Raw genomic sequence first — 18787 nt, 5'->3', positions numbered from 1 at the left:
TAACAATAAAATAAAAATATATAGTATTGAATATATGTATAATTCTGTTTATGTTAAAATCAAAATATCAAATAAAATATAAAACTATAGTTTTATCTTTAAAATTACAGTAAACATATATAAACGTAATTTTAAAAGAAAATTCATGATTTTCATTAAAAGTTTGTACATTAGTTATTGTAAAACATCATAAATTCTTAATTTAAATGTCTAAATAACAAAAAATACATATTTGATTTATATTTGGCTCTATACAAAATTAAGCGGAAAGTAACTAAATTAGACGGGTTATAATCAAATTAGACAAGTATAATTAGATAATCGATGCTAGGCGGGATTTTTTAAAATAGAGATTTAAGTTAGTATAATAACTTTTGATTTGTACTATTTGTTACCCAAAAAGTGGAAAAGAAAAGAAAAAGCATACCGACGTTGAAAAAACGTAAGTTTTGTAGACTTATTGATAACAACATGCCTAAATTTTTCTTTTGTAAATTGATTACAGAGGTAGTTTAAGTTAAGGTTAAGGTTATTTTTTTTTTCTTTTTCTTTTGCCAAGTAAGTAATACCATATAAAAGAAAGATGGTTTGGGTTTACATGTTGGCGACCAAATTGGTTAGTTCCTTGGGGATTTTTTTTTTTATCAACTTCATTGTTTCCCAACGGTTCACCACAAGTACATTGGTTGTTTGCCTTTTCCACTGGGGAGAGACTATTAAACTAAAGAGTATATTTAAATTTGGAGTAAACGTGCAAAACTTTCAACTCAAAATATGTATTTACAAGAAGAAATATTACTACTACTAAATTATAAATAATATATAACCTATTTAATCTTGATATGGTTTTCGTTTTGAAGCAAATCTTGATATCATTTACACCGCATTTCAATAATCAAGACTGATAAAGATTAGACACAAATTTATGACTGGTTCAATAGCTTTTTCAAAGAAATTTCTAAGCTTACATATAATTTATAAATTACAAAGAACCATTTCAAACACTTTGTTAATATATATAGTTGATACTTGATACATACAAAATCATGGGTACAACTTACAACCATCTCATCTCAACGATTCAGAGACGACAATGGTTTACGCGGTGGTTAAACGATAAGAATCTGTTTTGGACAGAAGAAAAACAAAACAGTGAGAGGCTGTCACTTTCCATGTGCAATCTACAGCCGTGAAACCACGACCGTTCGATCATTCCCCTCGTAATTTACAAGCTCCTTCTGGAATGCTAATCCAACGGTAAGAAACAAAGCAGATATATATTTACCAAATCTCAATGACAACAACTTGTTACTTTTTCTTTTGTCTCTCTTACAATTTTTTTAAAAAATATTAACAGAAAACACAGGAATACATATCTTCCTTTCATCTTCATTTATCATTTTCTAAACATTATAATATTACATGACAAAAATGTTAGGCCACTGCATTTACATTTTACAAGTCCCACTGTATATTACTCCCTCCATTTCATAATATATGATATTTTAAAGATTTTTGTTTTTTTATAATATAAAATGTTTTCAATTTTTGAGGTAACTTTTAAATTATTTATATATTTTTTATCATTTATTTTATGTAATCTTGTTTCTGATTAATTAAACTTTTTAAAAGTAAACATTTCTTATTATTTGTAGTTTAGCTAAAACATCTTATATTTTGAAATGTAAGGAGTATATCAAGTCAGTACAATAATTCAATTACATATATATATATATATGTATACATACTTTACATTCATTGAGTTACATTAAATAAATAGTTTAATTAAAAAATCATATGAATGATGTTTGATAGTACCGATTGTCAAATAAACCGCTTTTTATTTACCATTTATTATGCGTAATTCGTAGTGGTACGGTCTACAGAAAACAGAAACAATACCGCAACGGTTCAACTGCAGACCATTTTTCTTACAAATAAAATTGGACCATAGTAGTTTATTGTCCACACTTAAAACATAGCGGTCTAGTCCGCAGACAGATTTATCTGCTCTGCCTGCAGTTACTATTCAAATCCTATATCAAAGTTAAAATTTGATAAATTTTTAATTGAATTTGTTTATTTATATAAAATGAAATTAACATCTTTGAAATTGTTAAATTTGATAATTTGATCATTGCAAGACAACATCTTGAAATTAAATATGTTGTACTCTCATTTTTAATTTTATGGTTTTTAACATAGTACAAAAGAATACTAATTAATTAAGTTTGTGAGTTCGTCGGCATAAATGAGTTAACATAATAATAATGTCACATGATAATTCGTGTTAAAATAATAGGATAACGGATAAAATTATTAAGGAGGGCACATGTCCATTCATTTTTATGCCGATGAACAACCCCATCTTTTGTTATTATTATTATTATTGTGATACCAAACATTTAATATTCGCCTCTCGACCCGATAAGTGAGAGATGCGTACACACAACACGTATGCGGTAACACACACATGTACGTGTACATAGTACATGCAGCAGTGGTGTGTAACGTGTTCGAAGTGACTCAATCGAGAACCTTTGAGATTGAGATTTGAGATGCAAATCTTCGTAGAAGAAAAAGAAAACACTTAAAGACATGGACTGAAAAAAAAACATATGAGATGCGAGATCTGATTTGGATCGGTTCGATAAGTCTTCAGAGGTTTTGAATCTTGATCCATGTTCAGATTAAGTTCAGCTATTTTGATTAAATTAATTCATTATATTTACATTCGCTTATATAGATTAAATATGTTTATAGGGGTCATATATTAACTGATCTATAAACAATATCTCCAAGTTAATATAACCTTTTTATTATTTCCGCATGTATACACGGATCTTAATCCAAATCCTGATATTTTAAAGCTCCCAAGTATCAGAAAAAAGGTTAGAAAAAAAAACAAATACAAGAGAAAACATAAAAAGGAGTAGAGTTATAATAAGGAACAATGGACAAGTTGACATATCGAGAGGGATGGCATGTAACAGTGTGCTATTCCAGAAAGGCTACGAGAAGTCCCCACCTCCCTCTTCTTCCCCAAACATATCAACCTTCCTTCTCTTTGGACCACCTCTCTATCTAGTTTCCAAAAAACTTGTACCCTTTTGTAAGATACATACATTGATTTTTTGGTTTTATACTCCAATAGTTAGTTGTCATCTCGCTTGATTTAAAGTCCTGTAGTCCCTTGAAGAAAATATCAAGCTGTCTAGTATTATTCCAAGAAACTACACACACACACACAAAAAAAGGGTTAACGACTAATCTATTAGGTTACAATACGGATTAGAAAATCGAAAAAATTTCCAAAAGTATGAGCTTAATTCTCTGATATCTTGATGTAATCCTATGTCCTGGTTGTTTCAACAACTTTAACTACCCAAATTCTGAAATTGTATTTCAGAGGTTTAACAACAATTCAACTGGTTATGGATTTGTCCCTTAACCGATTAAGAAGTGAAAAAAGTGTGGGTAAGGGATAAATAAAGTAAAGCGAAAGGACAAAAAAGAAAAGAAAAAGTAAAACACGAAGAAGTGTATAAACAAAACCCACTTGCGTAACCCTACCTCTCGAACCATGTAGTTGTTGTATTCATCATCTCACCAGTCACCTCTCTTTTTTTTTCTTTTTTTTTTGTCCTTGTTTTGCTATTTTCTTTTTATATTCTAGTCTCTTTATAATTGTATCTTACTTTTTTCCTATCTGTTTTTAGAATAAACTCTGGTTCAAGTCGGTTCGATTAAGCGGAAATATTAATATACTATATTATAAGCTCGTGTATTTTAGTAACTTAGAGTATATATTCTTACAAGTCTCTGTACTTTTTGGTTTTTTCAAGAACAATTTTCCTACTTTTTTTCTCCTTTTTAAATATTCTAATTCGGAATAAAAGTTAAAAAATTAAATCGATTAGTTGTACAAATTAAACTGATATTATGCTTATTTTGTTTGCTTCCAACTTTTACTTTTAGTATATATTTAAATCCTGTTTTAAAAATTGCTAGGCACTAGTCGGGCGGCTAAGATGGACCTAACGTTTAACAAGAAAATCGGAAATTAAACGAAGATTAATCGGTGACTAGTTTTAGAGTTTTTTATTAAATTAACAATAAAATAAAAATATATAGTATTGAATATATGTATAATTCTGTTTATGTTAAAATCAAAATATCAAATAAAATATAAAACTATAGTTTTATCTTTAAAATTACAGTAAACATATATAAACGTAATTTTAAAAGAAAATTCATGATTTTCATTAAAAGTTTGTACATTAGTTATTGTAAAACATCATAAATTCTTAATTTAAATGTCTAAATAACAAAAAATACATATTTGATTTATATTTGGCTCTATACAAAATTAAGCGGAAAGTAACTAAATTAGACGGGTTATAATCAAATTAGACAAGTATAATTAGATAATCGATGCTAGGCGGGATTAGTCATTAATCGAGGTGGAAATAATAGGCCTAGCGATTTTGTGGAGCATAATTGGTATTAGGCGAAATTTTTTAAAATAGAGATTTAAGTTAGTATAATAACTTTTGATTTGTACTATTTGTTACCCAAAAAGTGGAAAAGAAAAGAAAAAGCATACCGACGTTGAAAAAACGTAAGTTTTGTAGACTTATTGATAACAACATGCCTAAATTTTTCTTTTGTAAATTGATTACAGAGGTAGTTTAAGTTAAGGTTAAGGTTATTTTTTTTTTTCTTTTTCTTTTGCCAAGTAAGTAATACCATATAAAAGAAAGACGGTTTGGGTTTACATGTTGGCGACCAAATTGGTTAGTTCCTTGGGGATTTTTTTTTTATCAACTTCATTGTTTCCCAACGGTTCACCACAAGTACATTGGTTGTTTGCCTTTTCCACTGGGGAGAGACTATTAAACTAAAGAGTATATTTAAATTTGGAGTAAACGTGCAAAACTTTCAACTCAAAATATGTATTTACAAGAAGAAATATTACTACTACTAAATTATAAATAATATATAACCTATTTAATCTTGATATGGTTTTCGTTTTGAAGCAAATCTTGATATCATTTACACCGCATTTCAATAATCAAGACTGATAAAGATTAGACACAAATTTATGACTGGTTCAATAGCTTTTTCAAAGAAATTTCTAAGCTTACATATAATTTATAAATTACAAAGAACCATTTCAAACACTTTGTTAATATATATAGTTGATACTTGATACATACAAAATCATGGGTACAACTTACAACCATCTCATCTCAACGATTCAGAGACGACAATGGTTTACGCGGTGGTTAAACGATAAGAATCTGTTTTGGACAGAAGAAAAACAAAACAGTGAGAGGCTGTCACTTTCCATGTGCAATCTACAGCCGTGAAACCACGACCGTTCGATCATTCCCCTCGTAATTTACAAGCTCCTTCTGGAATGCTAATCCAACGGTAAGAAACAAAGCAGATATATATTTACCAAATCTCAATGACAACAACTTGTTACTTTTTCTTTTGTCTCTCTTACAATTTTTTAAAAAAATATTAACAGAAAACACAGGAATACATATCTTCCTTTCATCTTCATTTATCATTTTCTAAACATTATAATATTACATGACAAAAATGTTAGGCCACTGCATTTACATTTTACAAGTCCCACTGAACAAATTTTCTCACCACGTACTTCTATTTATGAACTTTTATTGTTTCTGTCGGAATTATCTACTTCATAATTTCATCCAATAGAAGTGTTAACATTTATAACTGTAGATACAAATAAACTTATTGCTTTGGTAGAGATTTTATGAGTTAGAATACTGGTGACAAGAAGTGATAATAACATTTTAGTAGTACGAAATATCGATAGAAGACAATAGTACTTCAAATAATAATACGATAAAAACAAGATACTAACTAATCAATCACTTCGTACCACCATATTTTTACTGTCTTACTAAATAATTTTATACAAAAGAGCAGACGGTGTCTTCAAGTACAACATTACCGGTCAAAACTATAAGAATAATAACTGAAAACAAAAAAAAACTATAAGAAAAATAAGATTATCATATACAAGTGTACAACATGCCTAAGATCTAAAAACTAATTGTATATTAGAAATAAATAATTATATTTGAATAGTATTATTAAAATTCATCTTGACGATGAGATGACACAAAATAGTTGTAGACCATATATGTATTTAAAAATTCCACTCCGGGTTATGCGAAAAAAAGGAAAAAGCATTTCACATGTCTCTCTCCTGACATGCACGAACCAACAAATTACTTCTTATTAATAATATTTCATTTTGATATTAAATCACGTTATTTGTCTATTAAGAAAAAATAAAATATAAAAACACATTTTGACCACAACCTTCCTCTATATAAACATTTTAGTCTCCTCCTCTCTCTCATCACCTCAACGATTTTCTCTCTCTCTCTTACGTTTTAAAAAGTTAAAACAAAAACCTCTAAACACCATCGTCTCTCTCTCTCTTCTTATCCAAACATGGCTGCAACAGCAACTGTATCATCATCGCCATTGAAGCGCCAAAGAGATGAGCAAGAACAAGAAATCATCATAGCACAAGAAGAAACAAAAAGACAAAAGCCTTGTTCATCTTCTTCCTCGTACAACCAAGTTGAATGTCTTCTAGATGATACAGAAGTAGTAGAAGATGAAGCCGACAATGACATAACTTCCCTAATCACTACTCTTCAGCAAGAAATCTCAACAGAAGAGCAAAACGCTACCCTTTTCGAAGAGAATCCTTCTCTCTCTTCTTCTTGCTCCTCCTCATCTTCATCTTCGTGCACCTCGAAAGAAGATGAGTACGAGGAAGATAAAGAGAAGGTGATGAAGCATCTTCTTGAAGCTTCAGACGACGAACTCGGGATCCCTAACACTGAAACTGGCGGGAGTAATTATGAGATGATTAAGAGTGAGACTACTAATCAGGATTACGTTAATGGGTTTAGTTTATTAGATGGGTTTGGTGTTGGGCTTTGGGAGCTAGAGGACGAAGCAGCTAATTATTACACGTTGCTGCAGTCAGAACTGTTCATGTAGACAAGGCTAAAGTAAGGAAAGTAAAAGACCATATTTGGATGATGAAAGTAAAAAAAAGTAAAAGAAGAGACTATTTTCTTTAATTGAAAATTCTTTTATCATTATTGGGTTTTTGTTATTTTCTCCATGTGGATTTGACAAATGTCCTCTTTTTATTTGTTTAGATACTATATGAATTATATTGGTTTGATTAATTTCTAGTGGGACTAATGATAATGATACTATTTTGTTGTTTTTATCTCTAAATTGTGTGTTACGTTATTAAAAGACTCAATCCTACTACAGCTCAATGAACTTTATACAAATATATAATAAAAGAGATTCTCAAAAATAATACTGAAATAAGTTTTTTTAAAAATTTAACACAACATCTCTAAAATTTTAAAAATAACATTAATTAATTATTCAAAATACTAAACTCTATTTCTCAAAACTATACCCTAAATGTGAAATTGAAAATCTAAACCTAAAAAAAAAAATCTAAAAATTAATTTTAAATATTTTAATATGTTAAATAATATTATTTTTGAAAATTTATAAAATGTATGCTATAGTTGTGTATAAAATTTGTTTTAGTGCTATTTTATGGTATTTCTCTATAATAAATACAATTAATTCAAGTGGGTTACTGATCCCATACCGGACCATAGTGTTTCCTCGTGTAATAAGTTTTCAAAGACAATTTCTCCAAAATATTCATATATGTAAATCAGATTTAAACCCTTTTGGTGAGTCGGTGACATATAAACTTCTAATTGCGTACTATTACGTACGTTCAAACTTTACAAACTACGTGTTTTGTAACGCATCTACTTTACTTGCCCAACCGGTATGATTTCATACCAAACTTAAGAGAAGTATTTTGATATGTGCAAAACTTAGAATTTTGTCTGTTTGTTGTAAGAAATTTTTGTTATTTTAAAATGTTGAGAGTAGTAAACGGATTTATGGTATAACTTACAAGGGCCACGTCCTCAAATATTCGATAACTTTTTAAAAATTAGATCATCAAAAGTGGACTATTTCATGTTGAATATAAACAGTGATTTTTTTTTCCTCGATCTCTCAGATATCCGTATCTATACGGCCATACGTACGATACCTATGAATCTGTACTCATCATTATTTTGTCAATATCCAACTCTGAAATCTCGAATACTCAAAATTTTATAACAAAACAAATATATAATACTAGTTTCAGTGTCAGAGATATATATCAAATCGAATCTAAACGATTCATGAACGAGAATAGTTTGTTCAATCCTACCTATCCCTATAGTCCCATGATGCATCCAGTCATTTTTTACTCTCGTTAGTCGTTACCATTATGTAAGAGGCTACCGCACTGATAATTCAAAATTACATACTTTATTAAAATTAGATATCAAAATTTCTGAAATTACTTGACAGCTCAATATACTTTCACATCTACATATTACGTACTTTAATTTTGTTGATAATGTATCTAAACGCCACATCTAATATTTGGCGTACATCACTTGGTCGCGTGTTTTGGGATTTTACTAAAATCATTTTAGTATTCTTCGGCTGAATAATACCTAGAGAAACATTTATCGGAAATGAAATTTTGTTTTATTATTGTTAAAGTGTAAACGCGTTATACACATATGGATAGAACGGAATTTTAATATACTTGGAAGGAACAGATAAATCAACAAAATCATGCTAGAAAATGTTGGATTTATTAATCTAGAAGCATGGTCCATTTCTTCATTTTTTACGCCATTTTAGAGATGGTTTTCTTTCAACATATTTTTCCATTTTTTACTCCAAAAAAAAATATTCTAAATATTTTATTAATAATTTATATAATGATTTTTTATTTATTAAAATTACAAATTTGACGCAAATATTTTATTTTTAGCAAAAAAATAAATAGCATATTATTTATATTTTAAATTTATTATTGAACAACAATACATATTATGTAGTTTAAATTTTATTACTCCCTCCGTTTCAATATATTGGATGTTTTGAGGTTTATTTGGTGTTTCAAAATATAGGATGTTTCTTATCCCTATGTAAAATTAATACTCCCTCCGTTTCAAAATATAAGATGTTTTAGAGAAGTTTTTTGTTTCATAATATAGGATGCTTTCAAGTTTCTATGCAACTTTTAAATTATTTTAGTATTTTATATTATGCAGTATTGTTTCTGATTGGTTGAACTTGTTAAAAGTAAAAATTTCTTAATCTGCGTATTTTTGTTAAAACATCCTATATTTTGAAACGGATGGAGTATTAGTTATGCTATTTTGTACCTTCTTTTGTATTATCTATTTTCTATGTAATATATGCTAAAGTTGAATTTTAAAATTATTATTTATAGTTTAAGTATAAATTAACAATAATTAATTCTATTTAAATATAAAATACAAATATATATAAATTTAAGGGACTGATTTGTAAATAAAAAGTTTAACTCCAAAATGGATAAATGAATTAAAAATCTCCAAATATAGAGATAAATATAGAGATCTCTATTTGCAGATGGAAATAGAATGGGGTTGAAGAAGGTTTTTCTCCAAAATAGAGTTTGTAGACAGAAATAAAGATGGGTTGGAAAGGGTCTAATGTTTTTTTTTTTTTTTTTTTTTTTTATTATTATTATTATTATTATTATTATTATTATTATTATTATTATTATTATTATTATTATTATTATTATTATTATTATTATTATTATTATTATTATTATTATTATTATTATTATTATTATTATTATTATTATTATTATTATTATTATTATTATTATTATCAGGAGGTTCGGAGCCGAGGTCTGTAATTCTCTTAGGGCCTGGGAAAGACCAGGTGAAAACCCCTGGCCAAATAGAAATAACTAATAATTTCCCACTTAAGGAAATCGATCAGTGGCGTGGACCAATAGGGCAATTCTTTTTTATGTGGAAACTAGACCACCACCACCACTTGGTTAAAAATTTAATGTCTAATGTTTCTATATAAATCTAGTAATCTACACCATATAGGTCCATAGCTTGAAATAAAAGGATTAACGAGTGTGTGTGCCTCGTGGTTCAATGCTCATGGTTCATGATACGGCAGTATCACGATCGTCTACATAAGATCGCTGCATACTTGCATGTATTTATTTACACGTATCAAATGAGAGAAGAGAATTATGGTTTACCACTGTGTTTTTTTTTTCTGAGAAAAAATAATAAATCTAATATATATGTATAAAAATTTGTGTTCGAATGATTACATGTGAAATACGATGGAATGGTAAATTACACGATAATCACAATAGTCTGATTACTCTTGAACAACTTTTATTTATTATAAATGCATCCTCTTTTAAATTATGAAAATATGAAATTGTCGGTCCACTGTCCACAGTCCACTTACGCGAGGTTTTCCACTGACGCTATGTTCCACCAGTTCCTGACATCGATAATTCAATAGTTATCTCATTTTTGAACAGATCTAATGAGTTTTGATGATTAATTATACATGTCGTGTTTGTCGGGTAGTGGACAAAAGTTTAGATAATATCTGGAGTACATTATTGTTTTCAGCTAATTTTTCATAACTACATAAATTACATAATGACAATGATTTATTCGAAACAACACAACTCTATTACATCACCATCTTACACATTTTTTACACTAACTTTTTTTTTGGTCAAAATTTGTTACACTAACTAAAAGTCTAAAACTATACTAAAATGTACAATACAGCCTTGATTGCATTACATATATTTTGAGTAATAATATATCAAAAGTACATTTTTTTTTGTGACAATCAAATCACATAAGAGTCAATTAGGTTCCGACGAGCTTACATGGGAAAAACAGAAACCTCGTGCTCTTGCACATTTCGCAAGTTTATCAGCACAAATATTATCCTCTCGAGGAATATATCTAATACTAAAGTTAGTAAATCTGTCTCTAAAATGAATAAAATTCTTCAATTCTGATGAAAAAGTCAGCCAATCTTCAATATTAGACGTCATCGTTAGGAGGTCTAAACAATCCGTAGCAAAGAGAGCTTTATCTAAGTTCAAGGCCAGAAGACACTCCATAGTCCATACAAGGGTGTCTAACTCCGCATGTAAGGGGGATAGGCTTCTATGCGAACCTTTAAGCCTAATGTGCAAGAAACTAGCACCGAAAGAAGCAATTCAGCCCTGTCCACTCCTATCCACTTCTCCATGCCAAGATCCGTCTATAAAACATACAAGGCAATCTTGTGGGATTTGGGTCGATATGCCCGCTTCTACTAACCCCGATGGAATGTCTCTATTGTTTGCTCTTCTCCAAACTTCTTCTTCTTGGATGGCTTTCTCCAGAGTATCTTGTGGAGACTCGGATATATTTTCAAAAACTTTCTTGTTTCTCGCCTTCCAAATGTACCACATTATCCAAGGGAACGTCCTCAAGTTTTGATCAGTTTCACCAAAATCTCTACCACGCCCATATAGAAAATCGAGGTTTCTATATAGGGAAGATGTAGGGAACACCATAGGATGGGAAGGGATTGTCGATAAGGCCCATACTTGATGTGTTTGGGGGACATTCAAATAGCATATGATTTATAATTTCCTCCTCCGCTCCACATCTAGGACAATCTTTAACTCTACCAATATGGCGATAATGCAGGCGTTGACATGTAGCCAAACACCCAGTCACACATTGCCACACGAAATGCTTAAGCTTTCGTGATGTTCTCTCTTTGAGAACTCAACTAAGGAGGGAATCTGGATATCGCAGCAACCTCCATAGCTGCTTTGCCAAAAGAGCAAGATTAAATTCTTCTAGTGTTCCGAAGCCAAGCCCACCTTCAGAAAATTGATTACACATCTTCTCCCATGAGATCCAGCGTATTCCTCTACTATCTGCTCTATTGCTCCACCAAAAATCAACAATCGCACTTGTTAGTTTTGAACATACAGCTTTTGGTAAGAGAAAACACGACATTACATATGTCAGAATTTCTTGTGCCACTGATTTTATCAGGACTTCCTTGCCTCCCTTGGATAGGGATTTTGAGGTCCATAAGTTCACCCTCTTATGGAGTCTATCCCTTACGAATGCAAAGACTTATGCTTTTAACCCATGAATCTTCTCTGGGAGATCCAAGTATGAACCCATGTCTCCTTTTTGTGATATTCCAACAATAGATTTGATCTCTTGTCGTACATGGGACGAGACCTCGCCATAAAAGCGGATTATATCGATAATTTCCTTGCATTGCTGAGGATCAGCTTTACAAAAGAATAAACTTTCGTCTGCATAAAGTAAGTGAGAAACCCGTGGGTTTGCGTTCGAGATACGTACACCCTGAATCTACCCCTCTCTTTCGGCATTCCTAATCTGAGAGATTATGGCCTCTGTACAAAGTATAAATAGATACGGGGAGATCGGGTCCCCTTGACGAATCCCACGTGTTGGCCTAATCTGTCCCTTGGGCTCCCCATTGATCAAAATGCGGTATGAAACGGAAGTAATGCATTGCATTATCTAACCCACCCATTTTTGATTAAATCCCATTTTTTCCATCAAAGCTCTTAGGAAATTCCATTCCACCCTATCATAAGCTTTACTCATGTCTGTCTTAATTGCCATGAATTTGTTACGGTTGGCCTGGTTAGAACGTAGGGCGTGGAAGTTTTCTTAAGCGATGAGGATATTTCTGTGATTAATCTTCCTGCTACAAAGGCAGATTGGGTCCCAGATATAAGTTCCGGCAAAAACCTCTTGAGACGTAAGCTCAAAATTTTTGAGATCACCTTATAGCTTACATTACACAGGCTAATAGGGCGGAATTTTGATATTTCAAGAGGTCGTTCTCCTTTCGGGATTAAACAAATATTTGTTTCATTTAACTTGCCATCAAAGATTCTAGACTAAAGAAATTCGTCACCATCATAGTGAGATCACCTTTAATTATTTCCCAAAATTTTTGGAAGAACAACGCAGTCATCCCATCTGGACCTGGAGCCTTTCCTGGATTCAGGGAGAACTATGCTCGTTTGACTTCCTCTTCTGAGATTTCTTTCGTGAGATGCTCGTTCATCGCATGTGTGACCAAAGTAGGGACATCTTTAATGGCCATTGTAGGATCGCTCACATTCGAGGATGAAAAGAGGTTGCTGAAATACTTCACCGCTACTTTTTCTATTCCTTCTTATGTATCAACCCATACTCCAAGCTGATTAAGGATGTCAGTGATCTTGTTCCTTGCCCTCCTTTGTTTTGTGGAAGCGTGGAAGAATTTTGTATTTTTATTTCCTTCTACAAGCCAAAGTTCTCTGCTTTTTTGGTGCCAATATGCTTCCTCTTCCCTATAGGCCTCACAGAGCTGCCATTTCAGGTTGAGGAGAGTTTTCGTCGATGCTAGATCATCTTCGTAGGTCTCATCAATCTTTTCTTGGAGATCCTTAATCAATTTTTCCGAATTTGTTTGATTGCTTTTCTTGGAGATCCTTATTCATAGTAGGTTACTATGAATACATTTCGTGTAATGCTATTCATGTAAAAACTGAATTAAAATATCATATATGCATCAACTATCATGCTTATAGTTTTTTCTTTCTTTTTTTTTTCTTGTCAAACCTTTTGCTTCATTCATTCAAGATATAAACACGCTACAAGTACAGAGAAGAGCAAGTGCCAAAGTTTGAAACAATACAGAAACAATACAAAAGCCATTCCCCAATGCCTAAAGGTGATAAAAAGAGATCATCGACTGTAAAAACTAAGAGAGCTATGAACCAAAAGCTTGGAAGTCTAATGGCACATGTGAGATCATTATACAACGACAGGCCATCCTCGAGAGCTTCAAAAGACAGTTGAGTGGTCACGGTCATCTGACACTGTGACGTTGAAAAATGAGTTAATGCATTGATATCCACCGAGGCAATAGGAACCCACAGTAATAGGACAACAAAGAATCCGGGGACTATGTTGATGTAGTCGGTTAAGGGTTGTTTTGATACTCAAAGCAAAATGGTTGGATCACTTCGGGAAAACGCAATAGGCACTGTTTGGTATGGGATATTTGTGATGGGGGTGGTTGGGAGACGATGATTGAAATCATCAGGTGACCAGCTTAACTAGTATTTGTCATTGAACCGAAGGCGTTCAAGATCAAGAGTACCACGTTTGCTAGAGCAGTTCAAGGAACAAAGACCATATATTCGTATATTTTGAAAACCAAACCTCAAAATCCTAAAAGTAGCTAAAGGTAGGTTCCAAGTAAGATATATGACTAACCAAGGCAGCACTATTGTTACCTTACTCCAATGGAGTCTTCGACCATTGAGCAGAGAAAGGCGACACAGAACTTGGCGATGGTTAGGCATGGACGATGAAGAAATGGACTTGGGCTTGCTAATTACACCAACCTGAGAAGAATAAATGGATTTGGATTGTTTTTGCGCTAATGGGCCTAATTTGAGACCTAGGTCCACTAGGGAAAACCCTAGGTTCCCAAGAAGAAGCCGCAATGGATGGTGAGACTGTCGGCCGCCCGAGACTTGTGGAGAGATCTGCGATGCAGGGGGTTTCTCCAATGAGTGAGAGATCAGCGGGAACATGTAATGGCCGTGGCAAGAGTCGTCATTGGTGACTAGGTTCACTGGGGATAATCCTAGCTTCAGGACCAATTGTCGAGATGGGAAGAAGCTGTGACGGCTGTCCAAGGATGGCTGAGAGATTTGCAATGCAAGGAGCATCTTCGGTGATTGAAAGATCGGTAAGAGCAGCCGCTGGTCTCGGTTTGATTTGACGACGAAATCTAGGTCCATTGGGGAAAATCCTTCACAAAAGATTGCCAAAGTGAGGGATGGGCAATAAGGTTTCCCGAGATTTGCGAAGAGAGTCTCTTTGGTAAGTGATAGATCGGGGTAGCCCTAGGCAAAATACCCGAACCCGAAAATCCGACCCGAATCTGATACAAAAAACCCAACCCGAATCCGTATCCGAAATTTTAAAATACCCGAATGGGTCTAGGATTTATTGGAACCGGGTATTTGAACCCAATCAGTTATCCGATATCCGAACGGGTACCCGAATTAATCCAAACATGTATAAACATAGTGCGAAATAGTCACTAGTGGGATTTGAACCAATGACCTAAAGCATTAAGTGGGTGCATTGTAACCATTTTGCCATTTTAATATCTTTGACTAAGGTCTCAAACCTCCACTATTTATATATTACTATGTACACCTTTTATTTTTTTTAAAGGAATTTAGATACGAGAGATTTTACTTATTATGTAGAGACTTAATTGTATTTTTTTTAATTCCATAGTCATGAACTCTAGATACCAAAATATTATTTTTATATTAAAAAACATAAAGAAGAAGAAATGCAAAAGAAATAGAACATTTTCTACAAGAAACATGTATGCCATACATTTTCTTCACCTTTAATATCAGAATTGGAGAGATTTGAATTCAGATATATTTGAAATTCGGATTGAATTCGAGTATTTTGCTAAGCTTAATATGTAAATAATCAAAACCGAATCCAAATCTGTAGTATATTTCGGGTATTGAATAAAACCCGAACCCGATCCGAATCCGATAGGTGTTTATACGAAATCTGATCTGAATACTAGAAATATCCGAATGGGTCTAGGACCCCTTTACCAAAATACCCAAAAATCCGAAATATCCGACCGAATCCGAATGGGTACCCGAATGCCCAAGGTTAGATCGGGGGGTATACGGTGGTCTTGGTTTAGATCGGAGATAAATTTTACTCGGGTTTGAAAAAGGTTAAAAAAAGAGAAAAAATGGGAAAAAGACTTGAAAAAGATCAAATTAAAAAGATCAAGGATTTGTCGAGCAGGAGAAAAGGCGGATAGATCCCGACACCAATGAGTAGAAGCCTCATTGGCGCCAAAAAGCTTGGTTGGGAAGGTTTCCTCGATAGTTGTGTCTGAGAGAAAAAAATATTTTCTTAGATCGATAAATGTATAGTTTTTTTTCTTCCTTATGAGTGTATATATTGGTAAATTTGCACACTTAGACCACAAATTTTGTGCAACAAGAATTATCTTTAGATTCAAACTTGGAAACCTACGATGTCCCCGAAAGATCTTTAGTTTCAAACTTTCAGTCAAATGCGCTACCAACTAAAATCACAGCTATAAAGTTTTATTAGCCCTATAGGAAATACATTAATTAATTGTGTGTGTATATATCTATATGTCCTTTTAATTTGGCCACGGTTGCGTTGTAACAAAAGAATATCAAGTGGGTATTGGAAATTTAGGCAATGGCGATCGTGACAATAATGATATGCGACAGAGGGATTATGCTCGGCTTGATTACATAGTTGAACTCAAAAGCATTATTGAAACACGTCACTAATCATTTTATTGTGTTCGTTTCATTTGGAGCTATATGTAAATTGACAACAAAAACGATCGCATCATGTCCGCCACCCTCAATTATTCTACTTTCGTCTCTTCTTCTTCGAAAATAGAATATAGATACGATTGGTGACGCAAGAGATGAAGTTTGTCAATATAATTTTTAGAAGTTTTATAAAGACGTATTAACAAGGTTACAAGAGAGCCAAGTAATAGCAATACAACTAAAATGATTATTAGAGAAAGGAATAAACGATTGAGTAAATTCTCAATTCTAAGAGGTTTAGATATAGTAGCAATAATTTATGGTACCTATAAAGCTCAAATGACTAGATTTCATGTTTTGATATGTTTCAAATATATATATTTTTAATACTAGTAATATTAAAAGTAAATTACAAATTTGATCACCAAAGAAAATTAGATATATATTATACCCAAACAGTCGTTTCCTCCTTGAAATATGATAACTTGTTAGGATGATTACTTAGGCAGATTTTTTCCCGCATTAATTCTTTGTTTTGGGCGGTGGTGTTGTGCTTCCTTGGGGAATCCCTTTCGTAGATCTATTGACTATAATTGGTGAACCCTCGGCTATAATTCTAAAGTTGTTGGAGCCACCATATTTACCTGTATTTCTAGCGACGTCACGGACTCACGGCCTAATATATTACTTGCCCTTGTGTTTCATAGATGATGCTTAATGCAACAACTAATAATTTTTTTTTCATTTTTTTGTTAGACAAAATATTATTTCAATTGTTTTTGAATATAATATATAGTTATATGTAGATGATTAAGGATGTCTAAATTTAACCAGTAAGATGAGCGTTAGGAAATGGTCAATAAATTGTCAGTCAACAATTGGTAAAGAGGTCCTCAGATTTATGTATCTTCTTCGACGACAATATGTGTTGTTTTCCGCATTATTATATATTTATATGTAATAATTTAAGAGATAATCATTTTCTTCTTTTGAACAGTTCACCACTTTCATATACAGAAAAAGAGAGAATTTGTATGAAATAGCCATGAAACTAAAAATTAAGTAACTTGTTATGTTGTAAACTGGAGTATTTTTTTCTTCTTCTTTTTATATATTACATGTTATTTTCTAAAATCACAAAATTATCTCATTTTCTTTTCCATCACCTAATCTTTCTTTCCTTTTATCCAACTAAAAAAAAATGATTAAAATATGGACTCATAATTATTTTTCCATTAACCATAGTTATATGACTAGTTTCTTAGTTTTTTCCAGGCTATCTTTAAAAAAATTAAACATGAAGACACACTTTTACAACAAACGACAACTTTGATTAAAAAAAAAAAGTTGTTTGACAGCAAATATAATTTGACAACTAAAAATATATATCTCCATGCATCGTGTGTAATGTATAGAGATAGCTGTCCGAAACGGCTCTCGACATTTCCTAGGACAATTTTGATGCGACTTCATTTCCGGGTCTAGGCATCTAGCTATCGAACATTGTCATATCGCCTTCTTTGCTCTGTCTCCTTTAGGTCGATAATACACGAATTCGCTCGCACACGGACACAGTCCATTTACTTTTTGTTTTATTTTCTGTAATTCTAATGTGATTCCGGTTAGTTTATTTAGTTTGGTTCGTGTGGGTTATTTTGTTTTCTTAATTTAGTCGATTTTGACAATTCATGAATTAATTTTTTTTCGGATAAAACAAGAAAAGGTTATATAGGTAATCATATATAAGAGAACACTAGGTAACAAGCCATACTATATGCGGGATAAATCGACTCAAATAAAATTATTAGAAGTAAAATTATTATTTGGAATTTAAGGTGCCATAATAATAATTATACACATAAATTTTTTATTTTATTCAAATTTACATTTAATTATTTTGTGTAAAAATATATTTCATCCATGTTTCATGTGAAAAAGAGTGTTAATTATTGTGATAATTGTGATAATGTTATTTATTTTTAAGATTATTGTAATAATTAATTTTTAATATATACTCCCTTTGTTTCATAAAGAGTGTCATTTTAGAATTTTATTTGTGTTTCACAAAGAGTGTCATTTTACATTTCCAATGCACTATTTTACATTTTCAATGCATATTTTTATTAGATTTTCTAATTTTATCCTTAATCTATGCCTAAATTAACCCATTAAACATTTATTAAATAAAGGCATATATGTATATTTTAATATTTTCTTAATTTGTGTGAAATGTGTCAAAATGATACTTATTGTGAAATAGAGAGAATACTTGAATAGTTATCCAATTTTTTAAAATCGAAGAATAAGTTTTGTATTTTAAAAATTTAAATAGATGAATAAGTTTTTTAATAGTTTATAAAATGTAATTTA

General features: G+C 31.6%; 1 protein-coding gene and 1 long non-coding RNA gene across 2 annotated transcripts; one reads left to right on the top strand and one right to left on the bottom strand.

Annotated features, from left to right (window-relative positions):
* Positions 1-2794: 2794 nt before the first annotated feature.
* On the bottom strand, positions 2795-3676 carry LOC104701617 (uncharacterized). The gene is made up of 2 exons (XR_753848.3): positions 3574-3676; positions 2795-3233 (listed from the first exon to the last, which is right to left on the bottom strand). It is a non-coding gene; the product is annotated as an uncharacterized LOC104701617 (long non-coding RNA).
* A 2703-nt stretch (positions 3677-6379) lies between these two features.
* LOC104701616 (uncharacterized) lies at positions 6380-7308 on the top strand. Its single transcript, XM_010417333.2, has one exon. The coding sequence runs from the start codon at positions 6502-6504 to the stop codon at positions 7060-7062; it is 561 nt and encodes a 186-aa protein (XP_010415635.1). The 5' UTR covers positions 6380-6501; the 3' UTR covers positions 7063-7308.
* The last annotated feature ends 11479 nt before the right edge of the window (positions 7309-18787 follow it).

Source organism: Camelina sativa, chromosome 7, assembly GCF_030686135.1.
Source record: "Camelina sativa cultivar CO46 ecotype springtype chromosome 7, ASM3068613v1".
Lineage (NCBI taxonomy): Eukaryota > Viridiplantae > Streptophyta > Magnoliopsida > Brassicales > Brassicaceae > Camelina > Camelina sativa.
This window is presented reverse-complemented; position numbering and strand designations above follow the sequence as displayed.